A 17,910-nucleotide genomic window follows, 5' to 3' on the forward strand; every position below is an offset into this window, starting at 1 on the left:
ATTGTTTCTTCTGCTACCGGAGTGCTGATAGCATAAACCCAGCAAATAGCAGAAGCCAGTCTGTTTTGGCATTTAGAAGATCCTACCCACGAAAAACTTGCTTTCTTAAGTACACTTCTCCTACTCACTTCAGCCTGCTGTGTATTGTCTCCTTTCCAATGGCAAATCAAAATTCTCCACACCATACTGAAATTGTACAACACCTAATTCCATTAGCTTTTGCTATTTATCCCAGGGACATAATTGTCTACCTTATCAGTGCAGGGTTTTTTTTCTTAAGGCAAAAGCCTTTAAAAAACTCTTAACAACCATTTGCTCTGATCTTGAAGACTACAGACTGAAATGTCAACTATCTTGCAATGTTTCAAGCTTTCCAAAAAAACCCCAACTTTTGTGCTCTTAAAATCTGCCCAGGTTCTATTCCAAACAGCTTTGGTTCAGACACCTGTATTAACAGAGCTTTCAAGTTTGCCAGTAATTTTGACTTGATCACTTGACATGCTTTTGTTCCTGACAGAAATGGATTTGTCATTCTTTCTGCAGTCAGTCATCCATTACCATTGTGATTTGCATCTCCTTCTAAGGTGATCTGTTACTGTTTAAATGATGATATATATTTATGTTCTCAGGAAATTACACAAGGCTTTAAACTTAATTAAAAGCATTGGAAGACCAGCCATAACATTAAAAATAAATTTTAATGTTGTCATTTTTAGATCATTTGCTCTGACACCCAAATGTTCTGGATTTTAAAGTAGTACTATAGGGACACACAAGTGCAGATAAATCTTTATTGCCATAACTTCATTTTTTCAAAAATGAGCATTGGGTTTTTAATAGGTCGTAGTTTTTATGTCTGTTTATGTACAACATTACAACTGCGAATTTTAATAATAATGAAGTTAGTGATACTTTGATAACTCAACACAGTGTATTTATAAAATGAATTCTTATCAAAATACACTTTTCACTGGGATAATAAATAAAATCCTGCGAAACCCACCTACACAAAGTTAATTTTAACTCTGGTAGAACCCGATGTGGTACACAGTCCATTAACTACTATGTTTGCCCCTTTATCCCCCTACTGATGCTCATCTTCTGGGGTAAGAAAACTTTTTTCCCCCCGTTGTGGTGTGACCTCATTCAACATCATCTTCAGCCAAGCACTGTGCATTTACAATTCTCTGTAAGAAGGAGAAAAACTCATTCACAATTACATAAAATTAACAGTAGGCAACTGATTATCAAACATTGTAATTTTACACTGAACATTAGGCAGTGTAATTACTGAAGAAACTGATTAAAGTTAAAAGTGGCAATCTATTTGGCTTCTGTTTTTCAAGTCAGTTCCACAGAAATTACATACAGCACAATACCGAAGAAAGCCAAAGTCAGATAAACAATATTCTATCAGCCTCAAGTGATGACTTTCTGTGTGATTTCTGGCACCATTTTTTTAGGAAACAGTTTTGTTCAATCATTTCCCCAACTCTTACATCTTGTGTACCTGATACTTTCCAGTGTTACTCCTGAAATGTAACCAGGCCTGAGCTGTAACAGAGCCAACTGATAGCCAGCACTGACTCTGCTTTATGTCAGGTAACACTGTTAGGGAGTCCCCTTGTAGTTCTAAGAACATAAATCATGTAATTTATTTTCCAACAGACTCACCTGCCGGCATATTAACAACATTACCCACTCAGCACTCAGACTAAAACGGGAGGGCATTTTATACACAGAGCTACTAACACTTTTATCATCAGGGAAACTCCCAAGCTTCCAAAATTGTCGCGGGTTCTGGTGCTAGTTAACATCTTGTCTATAGTCTATAGCCGTCCCCAGAAGCAACAGGGTAGCAAAAGCAACAGATTCATTTTGATGAACTTTCATAGCACTTACACACACTTGTAGATATGTCAATTAAAAAACCCCAAAACCTCAAGACCCAGTGCAATAAAATTATTGCTATTCCAATTCCCCCATCTGTATTTGGGAAACACTGGATCCACTTATAATATCAGAGCCGTGGTCAGATGCCTCTACTTCAACATCTTAGCATACCCCACACACAGGAGAAGTTTTGTATCTCCATTTTATCCTGGTGGCTATTAATGCTACATGATGATTTTCATATCCACTTTTTAACATCTCAAGTAAAAAAAACTTCTTTTGATCTAACTGAACATATTAAAAAACCAACAGATTACAAAGCCTGATACTCAAGACTGGTGTAGTGGATAAAGTATTTCAGCTACTTGCACACCAAACCAACAGGGAATGTTTCACATACCTGGCTTATTGTAGGGAGCTTAGTTAGAAGCATTTGAAACACTGGTGGTGGAAGAGTCTGCTGTAGAACTTGTAGTAGCTGCTGCGGCTGCCCACACACAGCAATGGCATTGGTCAAGTGATCAACACCTTTTTCATATTCACCTGTGTGACAGATTGTACAATGTTTGGAAATCAATCATCTTCCACACTGTAACACATTTTACAGAAAACATCCACCAAGAGTGGATTAAATTATGGTGAATCAATCTACACTAAGCTCTGCTCCTTCCTTGATGGACTTTCTGAACACACAAAGATAGAAACAAATAAGCAGATTTTCTTAGATGAATTTGACTCCTCAGAATTTCTTTGTGTACAAAAACCATCTTCTAGCAAGGGTAGAGAGAAATTATTTTACAACTTACCCTTTAGAAAAAGATATTATTACCTTGAGCTAGTAATTCCTCTCCAAGCTGAATCTCCTCAAGGAAAAACTTCTGAACTGCTTCAGCATCTTTCAGATCAGGCAACTATAACACAGTTAAAAGTTAAATTGCCCTTAAAAACCAGCTAAAAAAAAGTTAACAGAAAATATTCTCAATTGAAATTAGACATGTACATAACCCTATTGTTACACCAACACTGGCAAAAAAACCCAAGTGTCACCATTAAGTAAAACACAGAATGTTTTTGAAAATCAGACTCAGGTCTCATAACACTGCATCACAAATCTGTAGAGAGACAGAGGCTGAAATACCTCTACTCAGTTTATTAAGTACATCATTCAGGAGCAAATATAAATTCTAAAGTGTATTGTGTTTATAACAACTATATTTCTTGCAATTGTTTAAGATAAATATTTTCTTTCTGGATCCATTGGTAATAATGAAGAGGAAATCAAATACCTATTACAAAACAACCTATCAAGTTCAGTTATAAGGGTATCCCATCAATAATTTTAAGCCTGAAAAGTCCTTGTTCACATTACAGAGGAAAACACCATCAAACCACACAGTGAATGTTGTGCTTTCTAATACAACTCCTCTGTCTGACACAAAAAAGGAACAACCACAGAATTATTTTCGAGCATTAAAAGAACATAAAGACTGCATATTTGCAGGAGTGTTTGTAATCCTGGAATCAAACCAAATCCTTAAGTAAATCTGACAAATAATACAAGTGAAACATCTTTTAAAATAGCACTGCATTATTGAACACAGTATTACCTTGGAAAGTCCTGCTCTCTCTTTGGCAAGCTTCTGTTTCTTCCTTCCTGTAAGAATAAAAAACATCTTTTATCTTCTATTTGCAATTAAAAAGCCCTTCAGATTATAGTCTGAAACCATGAACAAATCAAAGTCCATTTCAAAAGAAGAAACTGATGATGTATTCCAAATATTGAAGACTGAGCACAGGACTGCAACCCACTCAGTGCAACAGAGCATCATTTAGAGGTCTAATGAGGGCTGGCAGCAGCACCAACCCAAAATGGCAATTCTTCCCCTGATGGCTACAGCAAACACCAGCTGTGCAGGGCAGCACAGCAGCAGCACAGCACACCTCGTGCACTGCAGGCACACAGAAGCAAAGAGAATTAGGGTAATGCAGGAATTATCTACATGACTTCTAACAATAAGCCACTGAAGAACTAAATCAAGGCCAGCTAGTTTTGAAGTGCATGGTGTGCCACCAAGGAAGGGGAACTTCAGCAGGCCACAGCAGATACACACAGGGCACTTTCTCAGCTACTTTATAGCAAAGACTTGGGAACTAGTTAATAAGTGGCAGTGTCTCCTCATGCCTCAGCAACGAGCTATACTAAGGCGTACATTTCTGCAACCTGAGGAGAGCAAACATTTACAGACGGAACAAACATTTACAGATTTAACTGCCTAGCCTAAAGGCAAAAAGTTGGTCTGCTACATGAAGTTGTACCACTCCAGCAAAACTAGTGTAATTAAAATTGCTTTCAATGCAGCTAGGCAGGTATAAAGATATTTTTATAGTAGCAGCTCTTCATACAAGAAAGAATAATTATACTAACACTGGCAATTTCCTTAGAATAATCCTTTTTGTAAGTCTTCAGTTCATCAACTGAAATAGTTGAATGAAACCTCTGAATACAGCCTGTGGTTAAACTGTCCTTTCTCTCTTTGTCCTCAGTGTCTGCTCAGAAAACACCTATACTGACAAAGAACAACTGTCACACAGCCCTGATTTTTCTTTTGATACAATTTTACAACCTGTAAATACTTCCAAATATGACTAGCAATTTTGCATGGTAATTAAAAATGTTCAATTGTCCACATGATGAAGACAGTCAGAAATACTATTTCCTAGTATAGTGATAACCTAGCATGTGGCATTTACGGATTGTAGGAATAGAGTAAAAAGCTGGCCTGTCATTTCTTTCTAGTGCTAGTTCCCATATGAAGCTGTTTTGAAAATGAGAAGTTCCTTTAACACAACAATCTATTGTGAAGGTGAAAAACAAATGTACCTGTAATAACAAGGGATCTGTCCCATGAGAATCAGTAAAGAAAACATGTAAACAATTCAAGAATAGATAGAGTTGATGGACAAGTAAAATGTCTTTTACTAGTGTCCTAGGGTAACTTTATGATGCCTGTATCCCCAATCGTCTGTTCTGTTTGTGCTGTATATTGAGTCCTGTGCCTTTAAGACTGGTTCTAAGAGCAAGGAGAAGCGCGGAGTTTGTTTTGAGAAAACTGCCTGACTCCTCCACATTCTTCTGCGGACAGTGTGTTCGGCGGAGGCTTGGAGAGACTGCAGGACAGAGATCTTTTTTGCTTTTAGTTAGTTTCAGCTAGCTAGGGCAGAGAAGTTCCCTGGACTGTTTTTTTTTTCCTTTTTCTTGGAACTGTTTAAACCTGCTCTGGACTGAAAACCCAGGGGAGCACTGGGGGCTGCACCTGCGGCCCACCGGGGCCTGGACCTCGGCATTTTCCAGCAGCGCCGGAGGGACTGGGACTGAGGAGAGACTGAGAGAGAGCCGAGCTACACCCACGGCAAGGACTTTCTCAATTTGCCATCTCACTTCAGAAGGAGAGGTTTTATTGTTTCATGTTATTAATTCTTTATACTTGTATGCACTTCATTTGTTTAGTAAAATAGTTTTTTCCACTTTTCTCCAAAGAGGGTTTTTTTTCGGACTGGTTGGAGGGAGGGGCCACTTGGGTTTGCTTCCCAGAGGGATCCTATACAGGGGTTTTCCCCCAAATTTGTTTCCAAACCAGGACAACTAGCCAATAGAATAATTAACAATAAAGCTATTAACCAATTAGAAGTTGCCCTCAAGGTTTGTAAAAACTGTGTAGAAGACAGCATGCGGCCATAATAAAGAAGCCTTCTGAACTTTAGTGGCATCACTCTGTGTCTCGCGACCGTCCCAACAACTGACAAGAATTGTGCTCTTTATAGAAAGGGAGTTCACATTCTAACTAGATGGGACACTCCCTTACCTTAACATACCATCTGAATAACATTTAGCACCTAGATTTCTACAGCTAACTGACCTGTGTATGTTATTTTACACTACAGATGGGAAAACGTGTTGGATAGAACTGTAGTACACTACAATTTTATCATTTTGGTGGGTTTCAATATTAAAGAATTTCTCTTGAAAGTTAGTGCTTCAATTAGCTCACTCCAACTTTTCAGAAGCATTAACTTGCACAAAACTTTAAATTGCACTACTATGCAAGCAAGTTTTAATAATAGATAAAATCCTAAAGAATAAATTTTAAAAGACTTAGCATTTGAAATGTCTAACTATCAAAACAGGACACATTGCAGCTGTAGTGCATTCAGCAAAAACACCAAAAAGAAATACAAAGAGTAACAATTGTACATCATTTTGAGGAGAAAATAGTGTTTTCTTGGCATGACTATGATACCTTCTTATTAAAATATAATAAAAGGTACCATTCACCAGGTTAAGCATTCTGAAATAAAGAAGAAAACAAAAGACATGCTGGTGACTGGAACTAATGAAAGCTTTAGACCACTGATCACACAGATTTGAAATCATATACTTTAACCTGAAAATGGTGAAGGAATATGAAGAATCACCAAGATTTTAAAACTGAAAAATGATCTACCAAATCTTTCAAGTCTGACTACTAAGGAACTTTCTTTTCCCCTCTTCTTAATACTTCTTTACAGGCTCTTTAAAAGTTCATTAGCTAAAACAATTACAAAGCACAAGTAACTCTAAAGGATATTTGTGAATTCTTCCCATACTGGCTGGGAAGAAATAGGAGGTTCAAAGTATCTTTGCGATAACAACCAAAAGTTACATTTGTAATATGACAAGCAAAACACAATGGCTTTGAGGGGTAAAAAAACCTCAAGAAACAAACAAAAAAACCCCCAACCCCACACCTAAAAAATCCCCCAAGTTTGTTTTCCCTCAAGGACCTCCACAAAAATGAAACACTTCCCTCTATTCTAAGAGATAATCACATTTTGAAAAGGGAAATGCAATCTTTCATAGAATGAATCTATTACCACAGAAATGCAGTGCATGCATCCAAAGCACAAAGCCAAACTGCAGCTGTCACACTGCAGGTCCTGCAGGCACAGCTCTCATACAAGGGTACAAGTTTCCAAAGAGAACCAATGGATGACCTGTCCTGCTGGCACGGGTTGCAAAAGCCCCTGAGCAGCCCCAGCAGCTTCCCAAGCAGTCCCACAGAGGAGCAGAAAACCCAAAAAGCCATTTGCATTTTCAGCTCCCATCGGTGAAGTCTGCTGTCTGCCCTCCTCTCACCCTGCTGTCCAGGCAGAAGGTGCTCCTGGGCAAAATTCAGTGTGGCCAGAAATTCTGGCTGTCTCTGAACAAGGACATCTGTGTCTGTATTTTAAAGCAGAGTGCTTCTATTTTATTCATTCAAGAGGGCGAACAGTAAACATACCTGAAGAATTTTATTCATAAAATACAGCTGGGGAAGCTCAGCAGCTAGATGTTTATAGCTTTGCTATCTTTTGGTCCTAAGACTAAATATGGACATGCCCCCCAAACAAGCAACAACAAGACCTTAAAAAAAAAAAAAAAAGCACTCAGCAGAAAAACCCACCCACGAAATCGGCTAAATAAGATTAAAACATCTGGAAAATCAAAGTCCAGTAGTTTGTAAGCCTTCCAGAAACTTCCAGGAATATTTTTTTTCTCAGAAACCTAAATCTGGCCATCTCATTTTTATGACAGGCCTTTGCAATGTAATCTTTGGCCCAAACACAGCACACAGAGATGTGCAGTGTAAATGGGAGGGCAAAAAAACCCATTTCTTCATTTGTCAGCACGTGCTTGACCAAATACAAGAGGCAATCCACTGACTTGTCAGGCCTCCTGTCCTTCCCAAATCCTGGTGACACTGCATCACAGAGGCTGAAAAGGAATCTTATGCTCAGAAGGTTACTGGAAAGGATGTGCTGTAAAGGTGCTTTCTCCAGGCCTTCCATCCCATACCCCCAGTATTGCACAACACATGGAGCATCTTTACATAAAGAACTGCAGCTGGCTGCTGCACTGAACCTTTCCTGGTCAAGTATTTTACAGCCCAAGCCTTCCTGTCTACCCTACAGTAAAAATGCTGTAATACCCAGATCCCTGGCACCACTGCTGAAGCATCCATGCTAAATAATCTGTAACACTACCAAAAAAAACCCCAACCAAATTAACTAAAGCCTTACAACTAAATATAGACCTTGCATCACGTGCAAGGACTGTTAGTCCTACAATGAAGTCCCCCAAATGACAGCTGCCACCTCCTATCAAACCAAAATGCATTTGTTTTCCACTTCACAGGTAATGTCAGTTCTTAGTCAGAGCAGTTCTAAGGTTTATTCAGGTTATGGAATCCTGGAACCCAAAAATTATTTTTGGTGCTTCTGCAAAAAACCTTATGTAATTCAGTGCTTCTCCTACTGCATATTTGGCATCATAAAAAATGCCCACGGCTGATTACGGTGCCAAAAATCAGGTTTGCTCATGCAAAACAAGCACACTCCAGTTAACTGCACTAACATTTCCCAATTAGTGACCTGCACTGCAGGGGAAAAAAAAAAAAAAAGGCTTGGAACACACACAAGAGGGTATGTGCCCAAAATCCTACACACAGGAGTGGGGGCCCAAAGCTGAAATATTTGACAGACATAACTTGCTGTAGAGGAAATTCTGGAAAGCAGAATTAATGCACTGCTAAGTGCAAATTTGCCTGGCCAGGCAAATTCAATCCATGAAGGCAGAACCAAAGCTGTTAAACTACATTTTAATGCTGTCAGGTAAATATTCATTGTCAAGAAGTCTAGTTATTGACTTTTCCATTCACGAAACTGCTGATCACATCATGTTTACTTGCCAGGAAAATTTATCTTAATGATAACTTCTTATCTTCAGATTAGTTACCAAAGGAATAATATACATATTACCACACCAGAAATAACTCGATATAAAAAGTATCACCTTCTTGCTCATGATTCATTTGTGTTCCTTCAGTACTCAAGCCTACAATTGCATTTTAACCCCCCACTGATTATTAAAACGTTTAAATAAATGTTGAAGACGTGAAATAATGAAGAGCCACGGGAGAAGAGCTCTACATCTTGGATTAATCAACAGTTTTCTCTGGCATTCATTCTTATCCTGGAAGCCAATGGCAGGGCTGCCAGGAGGGTTTAGAATGCAGCCGATGAAATACCTGAGAGCTGCCACAGACCTCTGTCTCACCACAGCAACAACTCCACTGTAAGAGACCACACTGTTTTACCTGCTCGTCTTCCAAAGGGAGGGGGAAAAAAAATAAATAAAAGTGTCACCACGTCAATGTGGTGGCTATAATAGCACCGCTCGGAGAGCAAGACTGGACAAGAAGAAGGCAGGGGAGGAGGTGAATTTGAACCAAGCATGGACGGAAAGCACAGGCTACCCGACACCTACAGCAAACGCTCTCTGATGGGCCGACCCTGTCTAGAACCACCTGAAAGGAGGTTGCAGTGAGGTGGGGATCAGTCTCTTCCACCATGTCTGCTGTGAGAGGATCAGAGAAAAGGGCCTTAAGCTGAGACGTGGGCCAAAATCTTTTCCACCGTCAGGATGGCCAGGCACTGGAATGGGTTGCCCAGGGAGGCGGTGGAGTCAGGATCCCTGGGGCTGTTCAAGGGGGGACGGACTGTGTCTGGCGCTGGGCGATGCTGGCTAGCGCCGCAGCGGCAGTGCCGGGCGGATGGCTGGATGGGACTCGAAGGCATCTTCCAGTTTGGACGTTTCGCGGCTCTGTGCCCCGGGCCCTGGTTTCGGTGAAGGGGCGCTGAGAGGCCGCAGGGGCCGCCGGGGCCTGGGGCAGAGGGGCCGGGGGCCCCGGCCGGGCCCGGGGGCGGCGCTGCGGCGACAGCACGTGCTGCCTTCCCGCGCCCCGGCCGGGCGGGCGAGCGAGGGAGAGAAAAGGGGATCACTGAGGGAAGGGCGCGACGGCGGGAAGGGACGGGACGGGACGGGAGGAAAGCGGAGGGGGCGCCCCGGGACACTCACGCTCCCGCAGCCGGTTCTTGAAATTGGGGTCGCTCCGCCTCTTGCGGTCGAAGTAGATGCAGTATCCGATGAAGAGCGCCCCGCAGAGCCCCGCGGCGATGGCGCTGGTCCTGCCCACCATCATGGCGCTGCCGCCGCCCCCGCGCCGCTCCCGCCGCGCGGCCCGCGCCGAGCTCCGCAGGCACCTTGGGGCGAGCGGGCACAGGGAAAGGACCCCTCCTCGCTTCCGCTGGCGTCATCAGCCCGCGGCGGCGCGGGGCGCCTCCCGCACTGCCTGCGCCCAGCGCGGGGCGCATGCGCGGGCCCAGGGGCGCGGGGTTAGCCCGCCGAGCGCCGTGAGGGGCCGGGAGAGCGGGAAACGGGATCCCGGGAAAGAGCCCTGCCGTCATCGCGTCCGGCCGCTGCCCCAACACCACCGGGTCAACTGGAGCATGGCACTCAGTGATGTCCAGCCTAAATCTCTCCTGGCACAGCTTGAGGCTTCGCCCTGTCATCCTGTCCCTTGCTGCTCGGAAGAAGAGACCGGTCCCCGCCTGGCTAGAGCCTCCTTTTCTCCAGGCTCCAAGTCCCCAGCTCCCCCAGCCGCTCCTCATAAGACCTATGCTCCCAGACCCTTCACCAGCTCCACTGCCCTTCTCTGCACAACAAAAAAGCCACCCAAATGAAGGTAACGATTTCTGTTTCATCACAAACGCAGTCTGAATGTGAGTCACTTTTTTCTATAGCCATTGGGGGTAATCCTACACAGTTAAAAAACAAAACAAACCTCACAGTTACCCTCTGCAGCAATACCTCAGCTGGAGACAGATTCCTGGAACACAGGAATAAAATCATGCAGCACCCCCCACTGCCTTCTGGGAGAAGCCAAATACCCCAAACCAAATGCCAAGAAGGACAACAGCAGTATTAGTAAACAAAATTTATGACACTCTCACATACAAAAAACACTCTAACATATATCCATCTTCATAACACTAATTAGCATTTTTAGTGGATTGATTTTTATCAACGGACTTTTTGTTTTTCCCAGCCTTATTCCTGGGAGTAGTTTTTAGTCTTTTTGGTTTCGTGCTCTTCTTTAATGGGGTTGCTTTTTCACCAACAAAAGAATCATTAGAGCAGCTCTTTTCTTTTTTCTTCTTATCAGCTTTGTCCTTGGGAGCACGCGACTGGTCTGGACTTTTCTGTGCTTTCTTCTGGTCCGCTACGCGCTGCACTCGTATCTTTCTTCCCATCAGAACAGAGTTGTTGAGTTTCAGAGCAAGATGTACGGCATCTGTGTTCTACAAAACCAGACAGCCAGTTTAAAAGCAGCATTACTTACAGCTACCTGTCTTTAAAACGGGTAAGCAGGATTTTACAACGCAGAGCACTCAAACCGCTCTGTTTAGGGAATGACCCAAGATCTCTGTTCAGGAACACCAGCACCCCCACACAGCCCACACACAGCGGCACAGACGCTTGAAAACAGGCTATGAAAACCTTACAGCAAGACACTAAAGTCTGATGAGGCACAGAGAGACAAGGAAAAATTGGGAAAAAACTGGGCTGCGGGAAATGAACTAAGGAAAATGAGGGTGGAGACTGGCAGGAGAAAGCAAGTTGTACTGAATCAAAAGCGGAGAACCTGTACGCAAACCAGCTGCAGGAAAGAATTCCGCTCACATTTTGACACGTAAGAAATGGGAGAACATTGAAGTTATACCAAACAAACTCATCTGTCCCTCCTTTAAGTCTTTAAGGTAAAGTCACTTCTTTCACCCCAGTGTGTACAAAACCTAAAATACTTTGGTTTGTATCTGCTTCCACAGAACCGGTCTTCCAAACCGCTTTCACCATACACAACAACGCTGCCACTTAACCTCACACGTACACACACACACACCTCAAAAAATTACTAAAAAGAAAATAAAAAAGCTCTAAAGGCAGACCCCAATTCAGGTTTTGAAGAACCCCCCGTGGCCTGGAGCACGTACCTCAAAGAGGACGTAGCCGAAGCCTTTCCCCAAGCCCGTCCTCCTGTCTCTCACCACTCGCACTCCCACGACGTCCCCGCAGACAAGGAAGTGCTCCCGCACGGCGTCATCGCGGATGTCTGCAGGCAACACAACGGAACAGATGCCTCTTCAGGGAGACACACGGCTTTGAAAGCCTGGCCCACATCCAGTTACTTCTCATTCACCCATTCAGGGACACAAACCAAACGGAATATGGATAGGTAGACAAGTATCAGTGGTTTAGAAAAATCCAAGCAAGCTGACAATGCAGACTTTATAAAGGGCTATTTGGTCTGACACTTACTGCTTCTCCAGCTCTGAAGAGTATGACATAAATTACAAAGAACTAAGGCAAAGACTGAAATAGATTTTTCAAATTATTTCATTTATGCTTGGAACACAGTAGAAATTAAGAATCCTGCTATACATTTTTGAAGCTCCTCCTTATGCCAGAATTTCTTTCTAAGAATTAATGCTGATGATAATGAGCTTGAGCTCTTCAACTGTTCATTGACTGAGCCATGAATTTTAGCTGAATGGGGAAGAAGGGATTTACAGTATCCAACCACAGCTGCCACGCAATTATTCTGATAATGGCTGGGTGTATGAGCCTTTCTCCATCTCATGCCTAGGCACACAAATGTGAAGTGCCATCGCAAAAATAGAGATTATTTTCTCCTTTTCTACAGGTACGTTTCATGGAATCCCCTGATGTAGATAAAAACATCTCTCTGCTGAGGGGAGGGGCTGAACTCAATAGTATGGGATTAACTACAGCAATGGGACCTAGACATGCTGAGAAAGGTCCAAGCTGCTGCAGTAATTTCAGAGCACAGCAAATCACAGAATCACAGAATATTCGGAGCTGAAACTGGCCCACAGGCATCATCAAATGCCACTTTTAGCCCTGCCTGGACAGAGCAACTCAGCCTGTGGTTCACAGAAAGCACCAAAAGGAGAAGCCATCACTGTCCATCACTTGGAATTGGTTCACAAACAGATACTGGTAACCCTTGAGCAATTTAGAAAGCCATGGCCTATACAACTTAGTCGTTATTTATTTAAAAAACATGAAGCAACAATGAGAACTAAAAGCGCTTGCAGTGCAACCTACAATAAAGGAAACACTCAAGGTGCAGAACTGGACAGAAACTTACAACCTCTTTAGGTGTTTCAATTAACAAATAAAAATTACCCCCAGCAAAAGGTAATTATCCACCTAATACCAAGAAATAAAAAGCCTAATGTCAACCATCCCATAAATGCAAATTAATGATGCATAACAATCCATTTCAGACTTACCATATGAAAGATTTCCCAAGAATACAGATCGTTTATTGTCATGCTAAAGGAAACAAGAGAGACAGGACAGTAAGTTATTTGTTACAGAATAAAACCAAACCAACCAAACAGAAACAATAAAAACTCCACAACCAAACCAGAAAGGGGGATTTCTAGCCACACATCTTACTTACCGAACTGGTTTTAGATGCAGTGTCAACTCTGATGTGAAATCCACTAGCAATTTCTGTTCCATTCCTTTTGTAGTCAAAAGCAAAAGGTTTTAAAAGTGAAATAAGAATTACTTAATATCATAATACTGCGTACCAGTATTCCAAAAGCAAAGTTACTTTTAAGTTTGAACAACATTTTATTCTGATTCAAGCGAAAGAGGAGAGGTTGTTTAAACTAACTATAAGTCCACCTGAACTACCTCTTCAACAGGGAATGAGGAACAGAACTGAGACTTACTCCTTCAGAGCCTTCTGGGCATCACATTCTTCCTTAAAGACCACGTAAGCGTTGATGAACTTCGCATTCGGGTGCACCTTATGCCTGGAATGGGAAGAGGAGACGTTACTGCTCAAATCCTGCTGATGCTGTGCAGTGCACAGGCACTTCTTGCTGAACACATTCATGCCTCTGCTTGTTCTGAGCACACCAACTTCATTTCCCTTGCAGGTCAAGCTACCCCTGTACGTACAAGGGAGTCCCACCGTAAACCTTGCTCAGCCCATATATGCACCCTGAGCAAGCTTCCTCAGCTCATAAACATATCGGAAGAAATTAGACTTTTAGCATCTTTCTCCTTCCTAAAATGCAAGAAATGCAACCTCAGGTAACAAATTACAAGTATACACGGCACATAATTCTTTATTACTTGTTCAGAAAACTTAATACACATAAATGTAATGACAAAAACCAAAGAAATGTAAAATAAGTAAAAGAAGACCTAATACAGACAAACTTTTAATGACCAACACTTAAATGTTGTTTAGGCCTTGAAAAACACACAAAATTCACAAGGGGAACCTACTTGATTGCTGCTACCTTTTTGGATACAGTATCTTCTGCTGGAATCTTAAAAGATAAAAAAGCTTGAGTTAGGTGGGCTGAGTGTAAATTTATCAAAAAGAGTTTTTCTGTAAGACAAAGATGAATTGAAGCAGGGGCCACCCAAAGCAACATAGCCAGTCCAGTGAGCAAATGACAGAAGTGGCTGGACCTAGAGATGGTCTAAAAGATCCTCAGAGTTAAAGAGCTTGCCTTGACTTTGTCTGACATGTTTCTTGAGTTCCAAGAGTGTTATTGTCAACTATTTTAGTGAGTACCCTGATTTACAATAATGTGCCTTTGCTACCAAGATTTAAAAACACGTGAGCAATGCCTCAGCCAAACCAGCAATAATAAAGGCATTCCTCTTTCAGAAAACATAGAGCTCTGATCCTGGATCAGCTGCTGCTACAGGAAAAATGCATCTGTGGTGCTCCTGTGGTAACATCTCCAAGGCCTCTTCTAATAGCAAAACTCACGTACCCCAAACCACTTCTGAACTAATGAAGGTACAGGCCTCACAAATACTACTGCCTTTTAACACCAACAAATAATTTTGTTATATAACATTAAAGGAAATAACATACCAGAGACCGGAAGCGAATGGATTGGATTTGTCCATACTTCTTAAAAAGAGATTTCAGTACCTAAACAGATGATATTACAAAACACTCAGTACACTTTTCAACCTGATAATGAGAATTATTTTTTAGTATTTATATGTAGCACTGTTCTTACACCGTCTCCCTTTTACTTGCAGGTTCCTTAACAGACTAATAAAAAAATGCAAGTAATCTGTAACTATTTCTGTGTTTTTTGTGGCAGCTGCTTCTTCTACAGATTGTCAAAACTGAAGTCATGCCTCTTACTATGGAAGAAAGTATAAATTTAACTTGTTTTACGTAACGATCTGAAGTGGTGTTTGCATACAAAATTAGAAGCAGAGTGCAGTTTTTGAAGTGCAGTTCTCCTTTAGTGAGTCATTTTTTCACTGACAAGGAACTGACCAATTCTACTCACGAGAGAGTCACTGCATCCACTGTTGCAGGAAGCCCAACTCCAGGAAACCAGAGATTGTCTCTACTGGTTTCTGAGAACAAGAACCCTTTCCTACTTTCCCAAAAGCAGTTCCAATCACAAGTGTGTGTGACTTCCCAGCTGGGAACATCCCCTCAAACTGAGGACTGCTGCAACTCCTTTCATTCCTTTAGCGGACAGAACCCACCCACGTACCTGAACAGTACAGCTGACAGGCAAGTTTCCAACAAACACCGTTCTTCTGTCTGCTGCTTCATCAGTCACCCTTCTTCTCTTTTGCTGTTTTGCAGTAGCACCCGTAGCTGAATTAACACTTTTGGTGATGGCTTGAGAAGCCTTTTTCTTTTGCTTCGCTTTGTTTTGAAACAATTTTTGATCCTCCTCTTCATCTGCCTGCGCCAGTGCATTCTCTCTGACCAGAAACGAATCGGCAGGTTACAATTGATGGGAAAAAAACCAGGGGGTTTGGGGTCAAAGAACTGAAGCCTCCAAGATATTTTAGCTTACATTTGAAATTATTATGTTCAGCTCTAAGAATTCAAACACCGTTTTCTTCATTCTACATTAAACAAATGTATCTGACCATTTAGTAACATGAAGAACTATTTGCTGTCCTCAGGACACTGCGTTCACTATTTACCAGGAGTAATACAGAATGACTTCAGAATTAAATAATTTGGTAGCCTCTAAAATTCTCAGTTTGCAAGAGACTCAGAACAAACCTCTGGAATGCTGCCATGCACTAACAAGTCTCTCTCCATCCAAACCTGCCATGAAAGCATGAACAAGGAGCAGATCTAAAGGAGCCTCTGGAAGGTCACAGACACAAAGACAGCAAACAGGCTCCATGGGCCCAGTGCCAGGGACAGGATGAGGGGTGAGCCTGGTGCTACGATCAAATTTGCTTTATTACCCAAACTGCATTGGAGAGTGAGCAGCTTCCAGCCTGCTCTGCAGCACCTCGCTTCAAGTATTCAAGAGAACAGAGTCACAGAGAGGTTCTGCGTTACTGCAGAGGCCCAGCAGGACACAGACAGCTCCCTGTGCCTGGCACCTTGCTCCTGCTGAAGCCACCTCTGCTGGAAAAAGCCAAGGACAGCTAAAAAGCATCTCCCAAGCCAGACAGAACTAGATCCATGTGCCTTCATCTTCAGCCACTGGACCTGATGGCTTTCTAGCAGGACACTTGCACTTCACAGACTTAGTGTTTCAAGCAGCTGCACTACTTCTTTTCAGGGGAAACCTACAGAAATTTGGCACAATCTTAAAAATAATCTTATACACCAAGCTGAAGATGAGTTGCACACAAGAACTTCGTTGCTTCATCGAACTCAAAATTACGATTTATATAGATGCTGGGGGATTAAATTTTACTATAAAAATATGTCACTTACGCACCTCTCTGACAGTTTTTCCTCTGCTTCTGAACGTTTCTTTTTTTTAATCTTCTTTGCTTTTACCGGAGGTTCTTGTACGACGGATAAGCTCTGGTCTTCTGACACTTTCTCCCCTTCTTCTGCACGCTTCCTCTTCTTATTTCCCTTTAAAAAAAAAAAAAAAAAAAAAAAAAAAAAAAAAAAAAAAAGTGGCAGAGAAACAGATTTGAAGGACAGAATTCCAGAACGCCCCGAAGTTACTTCACATATTGCAACTCATTTGGCGCTCCGCTGCCCGAAGCCCACCGCTGCGGGCAGCGGCGCTGCCGACAGCCGCCCTGCCGGGCTCACGCATCCCCGGCACTCGCTCGCTCACCGCGGGCACAGCCACCAGCACCGGCGGGGCGGCGGCGCGGAAGAGGCGAGCGAGGGGCGCAGCGGGAGCCGCGGCCGCCCCGAGGCTGCCCGACACCTGTCCCAGCACGTAGCGCTCCCCCGGGCCCTGCCCGCCCCCGGCCGCCGCCGGCTGCCGCGGCCCCGCGCCGGCCCGGGGAAGCCGCATGGCGGGCAGCGAGCGCGGCGGGCTCGGGCTCGGGCGCGTCACTTCCGCCGCGCGGGGCCGGGAGCGGCTCCCGGGACCGCCCCCGCTCCCTGCTCCCTGCTCCTCCGCCGCGGGCTGGGAGCCGCTCCGGCCGCGGCGGGACCGTGCCGCGCGTGGGCGCAGTTGCACCCCGGAAACATCCAACCTCGGGACCGGGGGGGGGACACAGGCTGAAGCTGTGCCGGAGCAGGTTGAGCATGAGGAGGAATTGCTTCCTCCATCACAGAAATGATGATTAGGTATTGAAATGGATTGCCAGGGAGATGGTGGAGTAACCGTGCCTGGGTTTAAGGGAAGACTGGACATGGTCCTTAGTATCGTGGTCTAGCTGACGTGGTGGGCTTTGGTCACAGATTGGACTAGATCATCTCAGAGGTCTTTTCCAACCTATTTGATTCTGTGATGAGCGTGTGGTGAGAGGCTGTCTTGCGGATTTCCCACGACCCTCGGTTCCAAGGGGAGCTGCAGACAGCCCTTTGGCTGTCTCATTACACGCTTGATGCACCTTTTGAGCTGCCACTTGTAAGCAGCCCTGTTGGTACCAGCATCCAGCCGAAGGCTAAACAAGCAATCCAGCTGTTGAATAGAAGGAAAGTGCTGGTCTTGACACAGGCACCAGGCATCACCCCTGCCTTGCCTGCTGGATGCCAGGAAAGGTAGTGACCCTCAAGGATGGGGTCAGCCCAAGAGAACACACAAATCCTTGAACAGGGGCAGGTGGCTGGTACGGGACTTGTA

At 43.4% G+C, this 17,910-nt stretch overlaps 2 protein-coding genes and 1 non-coding gene across 3 annotated transcripts; all 3 read right to left on the reverse strand.

Moving 5' to 3' along the window:
- Nucleotides 1-777: 777 nt before the first annotated feature.
- On the reverse strand, nt 778-10,035 carry TOMM20 (translocase of outer mitochondrial membrane 20). The gene is made up of 5 exons (XM_040058602.2): nt 9,827-10,035; nt 3,501-3,547; nt 2,723-2,804; nt 2,294-2,436; nt 778-1,187 (listed from the first exon to the last, which is right to left on the reverse strand). The coding sequence occupies exons 1-5, from the start codon at nt 9,948-9,950 to the stop codon at nt 1,143-1,145; spliced, it is 441 nt and encodes a 146-aa protein (XP_039914536.1). The 5' UTR covers nt 9,951-10,035; the 3' UTR covers nt 778-1,142.
- On the reverse strand, nt 8,850-8,984 carry LOC120751342 (small nucleolar RNA SNORA14). The gene has a single exon (XR_005700405.1). It is a non-coding gene; the product is annotated as a small nucleolar RNA SNORA14 (small nucleolar RNA).
- Nucleotides 10,036-10,730: 695 nt separating the features above from the next.
- Nucleotides 10,731-17,133, reverse strand: RBM34 (RNA binding motif protein 34). Its single transcript, XM_040060263.1, has 10 exons — nt 16,948-17,133; nt 16,594-16,736; nt 15,391-15,607; nt 14,745-14,804; nt 14,141-14,184; nt 13,576-13,659; nt 13,299-13,362; nt 13,126-13,168; nt 11,803-11,921; nt 10,731-11,109 (listed from the first exon to the last, which is right to left on the reverse strand). The coding sequence occupies exons 1-10, from the start codon at nt 17,131-17,133 to the stop codon at nt 10,801-10,803; spliced, it is 1,269 nt and encodes a 422-aa protein (XP_039916197.1). The 3' UTR covers nt 10,731-10,800.
- Between the last annotated feature and the right edge of the window lie 777 nt (nt 17,134-17,910).

The sequence above is a fragment of the Hirundo rustica genome, chromosome 3 (genome assembly GCF_015227805.2).
Source record: "Hirundo rustica isolate bHirRus1 chromosome 3, bHirRus1.pri.v3, whole genome shotgun sequence".
NCBI lineage: Eukaryota > Metazoa > Chordata > Aves > Passeriformes > Hirundinidae > Hirundo > Hirundo rustica.

What these genes read in the sequence shown, in the direction of transcription:
- TOMM20 (XM_040058602.2), bottom strand. Translation starts at nt 9,950, where the DNA reads ATGATGGTGGGCAGGACCAGCGCCATCGCCGCGGGGCTCTGCGGGGCG. An exon ending in CAAGAACCGGCTGCGGGAGC is followed by an intron (nt 3,548 to 9,826) that starts GTGAGTGTCCCG and finishes TTATTCTTACAG; the next exon opens with GAAGGAAGAAACAGAAGCTT. An exon ending in AGCTCCCTACAATAAGCCAG is followed by an intron (nt 1,188 to 2,293) that starts GTATGTGAAACA and finishes TCCTTCTTACAG; the next exon opens with AGAATTGTAAATGCACAGTG.
- RBM34 (XM_040060263.1), bottom strand. Translation starts at nt 17,133, where the DNA reads ATGCGGCTTCCCCGGGCCGGCGCGGGGCCGCGGCAGCCGGCGGCGGCC. An exon ending in TGCTGGTGGCTGTGCCCGCG is followed by an intron (nt 16,737 to 16,947) that starts GTGAGCGAGCGA and finishes TTTTTTTTAAAG; the next exon opens with GGAAATAAGAAGAGGAAGCG. An exon ending in GCCCAGAAGGCTCTGAAGGA is followed by an intron (nt 13,363 to 13,575) that starts GTAAGTCTCAGT and finishes TGACTACAAAAG; the next exon opens with GAATGGAACAGAAATTGCTA.